Source organism: Archocentrus centrarchus, chromosome 9, assembly GCF_007364275.1.
Source record: "Archocentrus centrarchus isolate MPI-CPG fArcCen1 chromosome 9, fArcCen1, whole genome shotgun sequence".
In the NCBI taxonomy this organism is placed as follows: Eukaryota; Metazoa; Chordata; class Actinopteri; order Cichliformes; family Cichlidae; genus Archocentrus; species Archocentrus centrarchus.
The window spans coordinates 25,339,831-25,354,343 of record NC_044354.1 but is presented as its reverse complement, the minus strand read 5'-3'; the positions used below and the strand labels follow the sequence as shown (position 1 = coordinate 25,354,343).

Genomic DNA, 14,513 nt, shown 5'->3' with positions numbered 1-14,513 from the left:
TACCTATTTGGCTCAACTCAAGTCTACTCAGTTTTGGTCATTTTCCATTACAAGTGAGTACCGCCACAGCAAGGCAGCCCGAAAATCCCGTGACGTCATTTGTATGCGACACAAACACAAACGGTCGCTCCGTCTAGCTTCCTCTGCAACGTCTGTTAGTGTGCAGCCTTTTCTCTCATTGTAAGGAGTTTCAAAAATGATGGGTTTGATTCTTGTGAACGAGTCACTCTAGTGACTCACGTAGTGACGTCACTCACTGGCCAATCAGTGGCATGCAGTCTGCTGACGTGACATTTTCGGCTTGACTCAGCTCACTTGGAACCCCGACTGAGTAAGTGGTAGTACCTGGTATCCAGGTACTACCACTTTAAGGAAAACCCTAAAAACCGAGTCGAGTTGAGCAAAGTAGATAGTAGCGGAAAAGAGGCAAAAGTGGACAGCAAAGCCGGGTTAAAGTAAAAAACACTGTTTTTCTAGAGTTGACAACAATCCCACTCCTTACTTTAAGAGCAATCAAAAACTTGGATTAAAAAGCCAGCAGAAGTTTTTAATCACACCACCTGTTCAACAAGTTTAAACAGGCAAAAAAAGCACTATTTTCAACTCTGCGGAAGGACTGTTTTACGCAAAAACATCACGCTAGCCAAGCTAATATAAAATACTGTCAACTAAATTAAAGCTGCCAAGCTAGTTTCCACATATTTATTAACTGAGCTGATAGCTAAGACAGGAGTCGGTGCCCCTCTCTTTTGAGTTAGTTGCAGGCAGTAAACCCACATCAGCAACAGAGAGAAGGATGGAAGAGACTTGTGGTAACGACTGATGAGGGTCGTCTTAATTATTGTTTTAAAAAAAACAAAAAAAAAAAAAAAAAAAACACATGGAAGCTGCGTGAGCCTGAAGAAAGCACTCAGTCACATTTATTCGTTACTTACAACTCTGTATTTTTACTCTAAGACATTTCAACAGAAACAGAACTGCAGGTGAGCACTTCAAATTACAAAGCAATTTCTTTCAATGCATAAGCAATCATTTTCTCTGGCTGGAAATAAAAAAAATAATAAGCAATTCCACACGATTTTTTACCCTTGCCCTACAATTTCATAATAAGCAACATCAGGGCTGAATCATCTATAAAAGAGGGACAAAGAACACAGAAGTAATGTGAATGCATCATAATCACAGCTGGTGCATATAGAGCCTGTAAGCAAAGCACCTGCAAAGGATGCAGGAACATACAGCCTGTTTTTTTTAAGTTATGACGCCAATGGGAACTAATGTGAATTTATGTAACTGTTTCAGATGTTCACATTCAAAGTCCGCTTCTTTTTAATCATTTTTGTTTAATTTCTGTGCCGTTCCTGTTTTTATGGCAAATATGTGAACTCTGAACTGTCAATCTGATGGTATGAGCAGAAAAACAAGCTGATCCTTACCACCTCTGTCGTCGCCTTCGCCTTTGCGACTGGCTTTCTTTCGGATGCGGCACTGCTGTGAGTAGTCCACCACTTCCTGCCGTGCCTTGCGGCCCTCGGGAGATGGCGTGAAGAACTTTGTGAGGGCGTCAATGAGGCCCTTGGTCTTGTTGTTGAAGCGCAAGCTGCTGTGTGACAGGTCGCCGTCCTCCCGCATGGAAAAAAGCAGCCTGTCGTCACCGGGGTACCCTTCACAGGAGGAGCTGGAGGATGAGTTGGCTGAGGCCGAGCGCTTCCGCCGACCGCGCCCTCCCAGCTTCTTAAAGGGCCGCCCCGGCCTGCAGAAGAGAAAGTAACAGGCGGTCAGAGTCACAAACTGTATTAATTCTGCAGTACAAAAACCACTAAAACATCCATTTATCTGCAACACTGTCCCACGCACCACTCACTGTGTTCATGCTCTCCAACATGCTTGGAATGACCTAACTGCTTGCTTTGAAAAAGTAGTGGCCAATAGTGTATTTAGGAGAACTCGGCCTGTTTGAAAATACTGATTTGGAAACAAAACACATCAAATCAGTCAAATGACTAATAAAAGTCAAATGACTAATAAAACATTTGACAACAAGCTCACTTTTTTTTAAGTGCTTCAAATTTCTGCAGGGTGTGGAGGACCAAAACTGCCAACATTTAAAACTAAATAAGAAATAAAGACAATAACTGACAGGCTGGCGTCCTGCCCAGGGAGTACCCTGCTTCTTTTAAGTACTACTTTTAACTAATTGCTAACCTATGTTCTGTTTTTTGGTATATTTCAATGTTGTGTGATGTAAGGTGATCCTGTCTATCATGAAAGGCACCATTATAGAATGTATTAGAATGCCATCCATCCATTTGCTTCCACTTATCCTTTCCCAGCTGTCACAGGGTGAAAGGCAGGGTACATCCTAGACAGGCTGCCAGCCTGTCGAAGGGCTAATGCAGAGAGACAGACAACCATTCACAGTCACACCTATGGGCAATTTAGAATCACCAATTAACCTGATTTACTTTTACAATTATTTCACCATAAATGTAATCAATTTATTTTCCCTTTGCAAATATAATCATTAAATACATTATTAAATAAATAAATGCACTGGAAAATAAAATGTAAATTAATTCAAACAGAAATATAACTGTGTGTATACATATTATTGTACTGTTCATTATGATAGTATACTGGGTTAAACCATCATAAGCCACTTAGTAAACTTCTACTTCTTTATTGATTTTGACAGTTTTGGTCCTCCATTCTCACATATCTTGCGTCTGTAATGAAGCAGACACGAGGTGTTCTCCAACAGGCCGCCGCTGGCTTAGACAGCATTAGTTGAAGGCATTTGCGTACCTGTTCTTGGGCCGTCCCAGCGGTGCGTTGTAGCGCCGTTTGATTTGTGCGGCTTTTTCGTGTAAAAGCTTCTTTCCCTTTTTCCTTGGTTGGCATATTTGACAAATCCACATGCCTGGGAGAGAAAGAGAAAAATATATGATTCCCACACTTAGACAAGACAGGCTTCGGCGCACGTACAAAGACTCTCCGGGAAGTTTGTAATACATTAGTGCTTAACAGTGATACATTAGAGTGAGATGGTTTATTCATTAACTGCCATCATAATGGTGATGCAGAATAGTAATGTAGAAGCACTGTGTGGTCAATTGGATACAAAAACAGGTACAAGCTGAATTCAGTGTTGGGCTCTGAACAGATCGTGGAGAGGATGGCTATGAGTTAAGGATGCAGTCCTGTTTAATTACCTTTTGGCATCCGCGTAAGAGGAGGATCACAGCACTCCATGTGGAAGCCCCGGTCACAGGAGTCGCAGAACAACATGTTGTCCTGTAGAGACGCGCGCATAATAATGACAATTATCATCTTTAGATGGGTCGCAGTGACACAGCGTAAATTATAAACAAATGAAAGCTACAACAACATATTTTCCATTAAGTAAATACGGGTGACACAGCTGATCAAAGCTCCCGAGCTCATTTTAATCGCATATTTTGATGAGATTTTTACATCCTCTGCCATTCCCTGCATCCTCAAAGATTTAATCTTATCATTGTGCACACTGGCAGCACGTTTTGAATGTTAAACCTCTCCACAAACATTTGAATAACAATGACACCTCACCTGACAAGTAAGAGAAAAGAGTGAAATCATGCTGATGTCGACTAAAATAGCTCAATCCCAGGATCAATCCCAGGATAAGGATGCTGATGTCTATCAGCATCTCTATCTGGCACTTAAGCTGATGCTAGAGCGCTCGCAGATACTGTCAGGGTGCCAGGACGCCATATTCCTTCATCCACTCACCGCATTCTTCCCTTGATCCTGACAGCTGCTGCAAGTCTTGCATTCGATGCACTGCCACCACAGAGCCTTGACTCGCGCTGTGAGCTCTGGGGAGAATTTGAGACAGGACGGGTGGCCTGCAGGTAGACAGACACGCATACACAAATAAGCACGTCAACGTCACACGTACTTTTATTTTTATTTTTTTTTAATGTTGCTCCTGAATGACAACTGTGACCCACTTGCATCACTGAAGAAAGAAAGAAAAAAAAAGCTCCTTTTGGAACTGAAAGCCCTCTCTGAATCAAACCTGGCTGCAAAGAGAGTGTTAAAACATAAATGACAATCTGTCACAGACGTGCTTTTGCTATGTTTGAAGAGCAGCAAACAAGACGGCCTTGTCTGGGACAAAACCCCTCTAAGGGAAGAAGAGGAACACACTCTTCTGCTTTCAGTAAGAGATGTCAGGCCTTAGCAAGAATACTACAACGTGTACGCCAATAAAACAAGATTTCATAGGGAAACAAACATATCGCAGATTTTCTGAAAATACAGACAAGAACCAGTAATATTATCTTGGTTTAGTTTAAGGATGACACCTGGGATCTGACAAAAGGACAGATAATGAAACAAAGCAGTAGATGCTCAAACACTAAATGAAGCTGAAGTGTAATCAGCTGGAAGCAACTGCAGGGTTGGGCAATTAATCAAATTTTAATTTCAGTTACAATTTTAGCTCCCAACAACTGTGAAAATAAAATAATCTGGACACAAAAATAACTTTTGCATCAATTATCACTATAAATAAATCATGCGCACGCCTTTCTTTCACAGCGCTGTAAACTCCTAGGTGTGTTTTTGCCCCTGCCCAACAGCACACGCTCACTCCTAATTTAGTACAGTTCAGCCAAGATAATCAAAAGAGAGCCTCCGTCTCCAGATCGCTGGGGGTCTGCCAAGTGTTTGACTGCTGCTTCTGCTGACCCCATAGCTGCCGTGCAGGTCAGCTGAAGCGTGCAGGGTCCCCTGCCCCCTGCAAGATGGTCAACACCTGCTAGTCTGGGTCTAACTCCATGTATGTATACATCTTTTCCTCCATTTGAATGATCTTTAAAATTCAAGGAAATCCCTTATAAAAAAAACAAAACAAAATATGTTGCTAAGTCCAACTGTATATCTGTCAAGTTAATGAATAACAGTGTTAACTGACCAGATTACAATACTGACCACAATAATTATGATTATTTTGGACTTAATGAACTGTCAGCTAAGGACGAAAGCAGTGAACTGGAAGCTGACTGTTAATGTTTGACAGCAGCTGCATTTGTACATAAATGCACTTGAAGAATCAATTAAGTCGCAGCATAAACGATAAAAGCACCAGAGACAGCTGATGTGTGTGTGTGTGTGTGTGTGCGTCTGTGGACTGTGAAGTGTGCATCTTCCTCACATTCCACACATCATCTTTTTATAGCCCCAGTTTTTATATATATTGTTTTTGTGTAAAGCGTTACCACCAGTTACATCTGTGTTGTGCAGACAGCTGATTGGCCCCTCTTCTGCTGTCTTTGTTTTCTCTACAAAACCTGAACAGTGCGGAGTCTTATAGGCGGCACTCACCGCTGTTGCCACAGTCGGCGCAGGAGATGAGCTCCTCTGGCTTCTTATCGCGATTCTGCTCCTTGGTCCCCAAACAGAAGCTGCAGATGGGGATGGGCTCTGCCACCGGCTGGCAGAGGGACAGAGCAGAAGGGAAAGGGGGACACGGGAGACAAGAAAGAAAGTCGAGACTGTCAGTCAACTTAACAGCTTCATTGTACAAATGAAAACAAACAAAGTGGCCTTGTGTGTCCTGCCACAGTGGATGACTGTTGCCGTGTGCATTAAGACGCTAACAGCGAACTGAATGAACATCACAATGATGCCACAGAGCACATGTGGATTTGTGAACAAAGAGTTCTAAGATGATGAAGAACATGAGAGCGACTATGATTAGCCGGTTTGTATAATTTATGTGGTGTGTCATGTTAGAGACTGCCATCATGTGTCAGTGTCTCTGCTGACTCCTCTGCTGTTTGATCAAAAGCTGGAACTCAGCTCCTTTGCTTGTACTGGCTGAGATGTGTAGTTCCACTGCAGCGTGTCCCATTTCGACACAGTTTTCTCCCTGAAACATACCATTAGATATTCAGTTCTGCGACTGCATAAATCTTTTAGTGTGTCCCCTTGAACACACGATCCATGGCAGCAGGTGTGCGCTCAGACCCAAAACAAGCCCGATATTTCATATGCGCACACACACACAAACCTAAGCCAGGTTTGTGTCCATGAAAACAAAAGGCAGGATAACGTTTTGTCAGACATCAAATAAGACTTGTGTGTCCAATAAAGCTGAAAAATCGCATCCCTTAAGCACTGCAGGTGCACTTCACAGACACAAGCACAACGGGGGGGGGGGGGGGGGGGGGGGGGGGGTGCGGGGGGTGCATGGGGCGGCTCTCCTTCAAAGTTTCTAGATCCTGGAAGCCCCGAGGGGAAGTGACAGTTTACTCGTACACCACCGGTAATTTTCAGCAACATGTTCTTTTATCTACTAAGCAGCTTCAAACAGAATGACTAAGTCTAATGTTAAAATGTGGCCATAATAATTTATACTTTGGTTTTCTTATTTACGGCACACATAAATGTCCTGTATACAAACAGATAAAAATAAAATGCCAGGAGAACTTGTGTTATGATTTTAAAATTGTTACAATGTTGCATGCTGATGCAACACGCCTATAAAAATCTAACCTTTACAAACTGACGCAAGCCTTCAGTATAAAATGCTGAATAATGAACAGCTTAGGCCGTGTAATTGCTAGCTGTAAAGGTGTGGCAAGCGATTTTGAGTTAAAAATAACTTCCACATGTGGCAGGTTCACCCAAAGTCAGTTCAAAAACCAACCCCCCCCCCCAAAAAAAGCCTTAATTTGGGCAAGAAATGTTATAAACAAACCAAACGCACTGAAAAAAGTACCAAGCAAGAAGAGTACTCGAGGCATTTCCGAGGCACTGAATCAAAGCCCAAATACAGTGTGTTCATCTGAAAAAAAATGTAGCTGTGGCACAGCCACTGACTGTGAGAAAAGCGCTTGTGATGAACACTCTGGAGGAGCTACAGGGCTCTGTGGCTGAGATGGGAAACACTGTCCTAACAACATCTGCTGCCTGACTGCTTCCATGTTCTCAGCTTTATGGCAGAACAGTTAAGGAAAAGCCACTGGTGAAAACACTTTGGTATGACATCTGGACTGGTGCATGCCAGCAGTCACAGAGGAAGACTATTCTTCTGCAATCTGACGACAAAAAAAATAAATAAATAAATAAAATATCACTCTGACCTCTTATGTTTTGTCTGAGCTCTGCACTGCATATCACTGCAAACATCCAATGCAGCAGAGATGCTTCTCTGTCACTGAACATGACCTGAGTCCTGGAACTTTTTATAGTTTTCTCAAAATGAGGCCTGTGCAATCCACAGCAGGGAAAGGATGCTCAGCTGCACCTTTCATTCATCAGTGGCTGATGTCACACTGTAATACAGCAGAACTGAAAACAAAAGTAGGGGACCATTTCTCTTCAATTAAAACCTCTTTTGTTCTACCCATAATAGCAGCCAAAACCAGCTGTTCCCTTATTCACAACAGCTGGACAAAGCAATCAGCACCACATTTTTGATACGGCAGATTTTTTAAGTACGTACACCCTTCCTGACACAAACCCAAAGGGATACGTCTGCCCTCCTGGTCTTGAACCAGGGACCTTTGGCACTCAAGGCAAATGTGTAAACCATTACACTACGGCCACCCTAGAACAAAGCATACTGGGATTTATAAATCAAGCTTGCACAGGTATGTAAAAATAATACATAATAATAAATAAAATGCATAAACATGACAGACCAGAAACATCATCCTTTATAAAGACAAATGCCAGAGTTGACATCTTTTTATTGCACTTTTTATTGACACCAACACAGCCACATACGTATTCATACCGGCGCTTGAAGCACCCTGCTCACTGAAGTCTTCTTCAAACGACAAGTGTCACTGCACAGGGGGAAGGGAGGCACAGCACAACAGCAGCAAGCAGCAAGCATCAACTGCTTATAACCACTACAGACAGTATAAAAGATGGACCCAGCTTCCTGGTCTGAAAAGTGAAGCCAACCCTGAAGTGCCTTAAACCTGCATTTAACAGCAAACCGGGGGCGATACTTGTGATTGCAAAGAGACAAATAGAAGTCTACAGGAAAACTGCCCTTGAACCAGACCTCTGTAAACACTTTCCTGATGACTTTATGGGCTCAGTCACTCATTTTGAATCATTATGAGCAACACATTAAGTCCATTTTATAAATTTAGAAAGCAGGATTATCCAGAGCCTGCTTATTGGCACTTGCTTTCAGTCAGATCAACAACTCGCACCTCACACCGAGTTTCATCACGGTATCTTTTATACTGCTTGCGGAAACCTAGAGCGTGCATTTCTCTTCCTGTGCCACCCTCAATCATATGCTAAGTCCCTAAAGTGGCACTCTGTCCAAACTCCATCTTTAATCAAATGGGGCTCCTTAACTTGCTAAATGTACTATGAATCCAGAGTAACAGCCAAACATAACTGAGCAACATAGCATGTTTCAACTTTTACGGCACTTATAGTAGCATCAAAACTATCTTCCTTTCATCCATCCTCTGCTCCAGTGTGTGTGTGTGTGCGTGTGTGATTTCACTAACACACATGCCTTAACAGAGAACAAGGGGAAGAAACTCAACATCTCCACACGGTGCCACTATGTTAGCTTCTGATTTAAAACCAAACCAAGACAGAAAGAGAAAAACAAGTTGACTGAACAGTTGGCGTTCACTCTTAACATTGCCTGTGCCCAGGGACACCGTTTATCAACGCAACCCAAACAACAAGATGCCCTCCTTTATTAAAAAGCTGTAAAGAAACATCAACACGGCAGTGAGTGAAGGTGGTGTTAAGCTTTTTACAACACAACAGTGTAACTGCATGTAGCTGCACTGAGCTAGGTAGGCCGCTCGCTCTGGCAGGGAGGAGACGAGGACAAGAGCTTGATTTATTGGGTTCATTTCCTTGTGACTCAGGCTGCTTCAACACCCCCCCGCTACCCCTTACCCACCCTAAACAGCACAGGGACTGAGAGAGAAAAGGGATACAATAAAGTTAAGGGAAGTGAGAGGTAAATGGAGAGAAGAATGAGTGGTGAAAAGAGAGGCAGATAAGCAGAGACATGCAGGGTGAACAGAGGAGGATAGAGGCTTAGTAGTGGATAAATGTATAAGCACTGGCTCTCTATTTGGGAAAAGGTTTTACAATTTTACAGGTGAAAGTAATATAACATGGTGATCCTATTCTAGTTTCTACTATAACACTGAAAAACAAGTGATTAACACTCTCCATCTGAATGCATTATGAAAATAACTATGATCTACAAAACAAGCCAACAATTTCAGAGAAATGGAAGTCAGCAACAACAAGAAGAAAAAAGGAGGAGGAGGAGGAGGAGGAGGAGCGGAGTGTGAAGAGAGAAAAAAAAAAAAAAAAAAAAAACAGAGCGAGGACAAAAATAACAATCCAGAGGGCAGGAGAGGGAAGGAAAAGGAAAGCGTAAAGAAAGAGAGAAAATCTGCAGCAGCAGTCCTCGGAGCAGCCTGCGTGCTACCAACACCTCAATCATTCCTGACGCTTAACCCCTTCCGTGCTGGAAGAGGTCAACCGCTCCCGCTCAGCCTGTGAGCGCTTGAGTAAACACAAGCTGAGAGAGCGCGCTGCCTTTCAACGCAGACACCTTGATTGGAGACGCTCGCTACAGCGAGGCTTCAGTTACGAGCTGCCACTGTAAATTAAAACGAAAAGATAATACCCCTGCCTGTGAATCTCAAATTCTTCCAGAGTGCTGTTTCCATCCCTGTTTTAACCTCTCTCTCTTTTTTTTTGGTACCTTAGTCAGTGCTGGTTGCCAGATCCATTGTTGCGCCACGGCAATATTCTAGAAATTTCTCAGATTTCAAACCGTGATGGCCGATATTTAACTTGAGGCGTGCATGTTTGTGCAGATCTACTTTGAGCTGGTGTATACACATTTTGGCAGGTGCTCCGTCTCTGCACCCACCCACCCACCCACCCGGTGTTTTGAAGCCAAAAAAGATACACCTCATGGTAACTGTTAGTAGCTACCTGCTTTCATAGGATGGCCTTAAAAGTGACGCGTTAACCCCACACAAACTGGTCCTACCAGTAACAGGTTTCCATTTAAAAAAAAAAAAAAGACACCCACAAACAAAACAACAGATGAACACAGCCAAGTTTGATCCAGCTGACACACCCATCAAGGTTTATGGATCTCTTAATCACATTGCAGTCAACTATACTCCTGTGTGATAATGATAGCTAGAATCCCTTTAAAAGCTGCTGAAAAGAATGCCATGTTCAGAGAAATAATAGGTTACGGTATTCAAAAAAGAAAAAAAAAAAAAAAAGAAACTGGTGGTGGCCCGGTTTCCCCTTTATATGTCGAGTTCTCTCAAAGACAGAGGACAGGAGAGTGAGACAGGAAGGGGAGCACAATGGAGGGAAGGACGAAAGGAGAAATATGGGTGGGGGGTGGGGGGGGAATAAAAGGCAATGGGAGAACAGAGAAAAGCGTTGCTGTTGTCCTTGTCTCAAGTCAAGGATCTCATTAACATGGGAGCCCCATCTCAGCTGCCCCCCCACCACACTTCCCTTATGTCTGCCCCCACCTCCAACACAAACTCATTGATCACCGTTACAGGGCATGCCGTGCAGCCAGACAACACACAAACACACTTGTTCCAAGAGTCATTAGATGGTCTGAACACTAGTAGTCATGAGACACACCTTGACGTGCTGTCAGTTCGCTTACACGCATGGATGCTCTTGTAACAATAGCTGGCATGTAAAAGTAAATAAAACATCTGAAATCTGAAATCCCTGTAGCTCCACTAGCCAGGTAATGACTTGAAAATAACCGGGCTGCATTTTCGAGTGCCAGCCTGAGGAAGAAGACGACCCTGTGTTGTGCCAGCGCGCCCTCCCTTCAGCCGAGCCATCGCCCTCCATTTAAAAATCGAGGTTAGCCAGGGAGCACGGAGCTAAATCACAGCATCAAACGAAGCGGGGCTGGCCGCGCTCCAGCCGTCACTTCCACAGCTGCTCAACACATTGGCTCCATTTGTGGGGACGGTGAGGTTAGCCATACGCAAGGTTTCACACAGCTAAGTTTCCCGTGCCAAATGCCATTCACATCACTCACTCTGGTGAGCTCGAGGTTACTGCTCCCCCTGGGCACTGCCACTACTGCTAATGCAGCTTCTATAGACTCATAGCCAGTTGCCTCTGTTCCTAGTGGTTAATATGTGGCTCGTAGGGTCACACTGGAAGACTGCCACTGACTCTCAGGTGGTGCTAAGACTGAACACTTATAAAACATTTACATGCATGAACACTAACTGTTCCTTATCCTTATGTTCCTTATGATATAACAGCCTGTATTTTAGTATGACTTTCAGACATAAGCTCAACATGTGTCCAGCTTAGACAAACTGATACTTACTGGGAAGCTTTTATGGCACATAGAGTAAAACAACAAGTTACAATGTTTAAACTCACCTTCACTCCACCCGTCTCTCCACTCTGTATGTGTGTGTGTGTGTGTGTAAACAGAGATACGGGCAAAACAGAGAGCAGAGGAGAGAAAACTCAAATCGCTGCATGGCACAATTATATTAAGTGAATATTCAAATTCACACTGACTGAAATACCCCTGCATCTGCTGTCTCTCATTTTGGGACGGATCAATGCAGTTGCTGCCAACATGCATATTTATTTCGAAAGTGCAGAGGTGCAAGCATGTACAGCTTATATGCTGCAGGAAATGCTAACATGAAACTATGGCAAGGCAAAAATTGCATTTTGTTAACTGTGATAACAGGGTGCACCACTATAGCTCAGCTGGTTGAGTAGGCAACCCACGTCCTGGGGTTCAAGCCCACTGTCTTCCCCCACTTTCCGGACTACTCTACACTGTCCTACCTAAGACAGGCAAAACCTTATGATTTAAATAATTTATATTAGATTAATATCAGCATTTCCCCTACCACTGCCTTGGAAATGTAATCTGCCCCCTGAGGAACCAAAGGTGAAGAAAATCACAACAATTAACCTAAGTAAGTGCACTTGTTTCATTTCAATGCACTGTGATGGTCTCTACTGTACTCAGTCTGCTAACATTGAGAGGATAATGTCAGACTACTGTAAATGCAATAAAACCTTCCCAACAGGTGGTCAACATGAGCAAAAATACTTGTGAAGTTGGTGGCCAATACTGATGTTTAAAATAAAAGTTCAGACACATATTTTTTAGTTGTTTTGTTATTGTTTTTTTTTTTTATTCCCCCTCATGCAACGGATACAAAAAATATTCATTGTATAAAATATGTTTTAAAAGTCTTTCAAGTCTAAAACTTCATCAAAATTGATGACCTAGCAGCACAAAAATACCAGCTGCTGCATCAGTAAATGCCCGCTGTTTTGCAGAAAGTTTGCCAGAAGAAGCAAAACAGCAGTGTTCAACTAATACACAGGTCCATACATACCTACAGTGTTGTTATGATTTAGGATTCCAGCTGATTATTTTCACTTTTAACTGAACGTCAGGTTTTTCCCCAATTAACAGATTGTTTGATCCAAATAAGTCAGAAAATAGCATCAAATACCAATCACAGTTATCCCATGGTGGGTCTTTGGTTAAACCAAATTTACAGAACAGTAAATAGAACAGGAAAAAACAACAACATTATCACAATATCAAAGTAGCGGACAATTAATTTTCTATCCTTTAAAAGCCTCCATTGTGTTTTGAGTGAAATGGCTCTTTAAATCAGCAAATGCGAAAAAAACTGTTTTTCCATTTCTCTGCTGGTGGGTACGGCCAAGTATCAAACAAGAAGTGGGCTTGTGGTTGCAGTGAAGCATGAGGTTAAAGCTGTACAGAACGAGCCTTTTTTTAAACTTTGGACACTAATGACGGGTCAACTGAGGCCGGAGTTCTGTCAAAATGGAAACAATTGGTTCTTGTCAAAGTATAGGAAAGCAGGGGCAAATTATTTCACTTGTTGAAAAATGGATCAGAAGCTGACACCAGACCGGGGGGGGGGGGGACCACTTCATTGCACCCAACTTAGTCATTTTTTCCCAGCATTTCTGTGGTGCAGCACCAACGCTGAGAATGCTTCCACCCATCCAGGGGAAAAGAAAAAAATATATAAAAAGTTTTCTCATGTAACTGAGCAGCACAACAAAAGACATGAAGGGAAAGAGGAATGACAAAATTAGTACATTGCTCACATGGCATGTCAGCCAGATTTTATAGAGCTGTGCACCAAGAATTTAACCAATTATTAATTTTTTTTTGGTTTCGTTTGCATCATACAGATGTCACTGGCATCTGTAAATTCCATTTTATTTGCCAATATGATGCTATCAGTCAACAATATGTTAGTGCATCTCTAATAATAAGCAACACCTGATGTTATGACTACACTCCGACATGCAGAGGGACCATTTGCTACAGGATGCTAACATCAGCCAAATCTGTTAAGGGGGTCAGTGGGACATTTTGGAGGGAAATAACTACAACACGGTGTGCAAGTGTAGAACACGTGGCTCTGTGAGTGCACGTTGCTGTTCACCAGTCACTTTTTTCACACGTCCTCGCTGTGACACTGCACCACGACATCGAGAACTCTGGTTCACCCCACTCCAGCTGTTGAGCGGAGGGCAAATGCAGGGCAAGAAGATTGCTCTTGCCTATTATGACTGGAAGAACATCACACACAGACAAACACAACCATACCCACACAGATATATACACACACAAAGGCCTAGCATCAAGCCCATCCCACCTAATGGCCATAGCCTCATACTGCTAACGGGCGCTCAGGGAGGCAATGAGGTTTGCCATCTATATATCCATGACCCCTGGTTGACTTTACTCCCCCATTTACCTCCCCCTGCATGACCTGGCAATGGCACCCTATTAGGGGGAGACGGAGAGACAGAAATAGGGTCTGGGATCCCATTTGAATGGAGCGCCCTGATGCAAACATCAGCGAGTTAAGTACACAAATCTCCCCCCAAATGGGGTCAATGCTGGTGCTTAGCCATTTGTTTTGATTTTCCTCCCCCTTCCACTGCCTTTACTCACACTCTCTCCCTTCTTTTCCTTGGAAAATCATAACTGTTAGCAATCATGCGGGCAATATGGCAATGATGCACGGGTAGAAAAGTAGCGAGCGGTGCAATCGTGCAACATAGCTGTCTCTCAGTCTTCCGCATACACTTTTATCTCTTTGACGCATGTGCCACTCACACAGGCACGGACTAACAAATACATCAAGATCACAGCAACAGCAGCACACACACAAAAAAAAACAAAAAACATGAATGAGCAGCAGAGTGGTTGCTTCTCCTGGAGATATTCATCAAGGCACTGCACAAGAAGCAGCAGCAAAAAAGAAAAAAAAAAAAAAAAAAAACAGTATACAAGACTGTGCGAATGCCAGACACAAATGTCAATTTCCTCACTTCTGCAGCAGATTCTCCATGCACCATTTAGCCCAAAGCTTCAAAAAGAATCTGCAGTACTCTCCCTAGCCATTCCCAAACACTGAATT

General features: G+C 43.0%; 1 protein-coding gene across 2 annotated transcripts in view; it reads right to left on the bottom strand.

The window, feature by feature from the left end:
* kat6a (K(lysine) acetyltransferase 6A) overlaps nt 1-14,513 on the bottom strand; it is a 34,318-nt gene that overhangs the window by 14,702 nt on the left and 5,103 nt on the right. For both annotated transcript variants that reach the window (XM_030737370.1, XM_030737372.1), the window contains exons 3-7: nt 5,371-5,479; nt 3,772-3,887; nt 3,213-3,294; nt 2,806-2,920; nt 1,437-1,753 (exon numbers count right to left, since the gene is read on the bottom strand). In XM_030737370.1, coding sequence (XP_030593230.1) covers nt 1,437-1,753; nt 2,806-2,920; nt 3,213-3,294; nt 3,772-3,887; nt 5,371-5,479 — 739 coding nt within the window. The remainder of the gene's footprint in view (nt 1-1,436; nt 1,754-2,805; nt 2,921-3,212; nt 3,295-3,771; nt 3,888-5,370; nt 5,480-14,513) is intronic.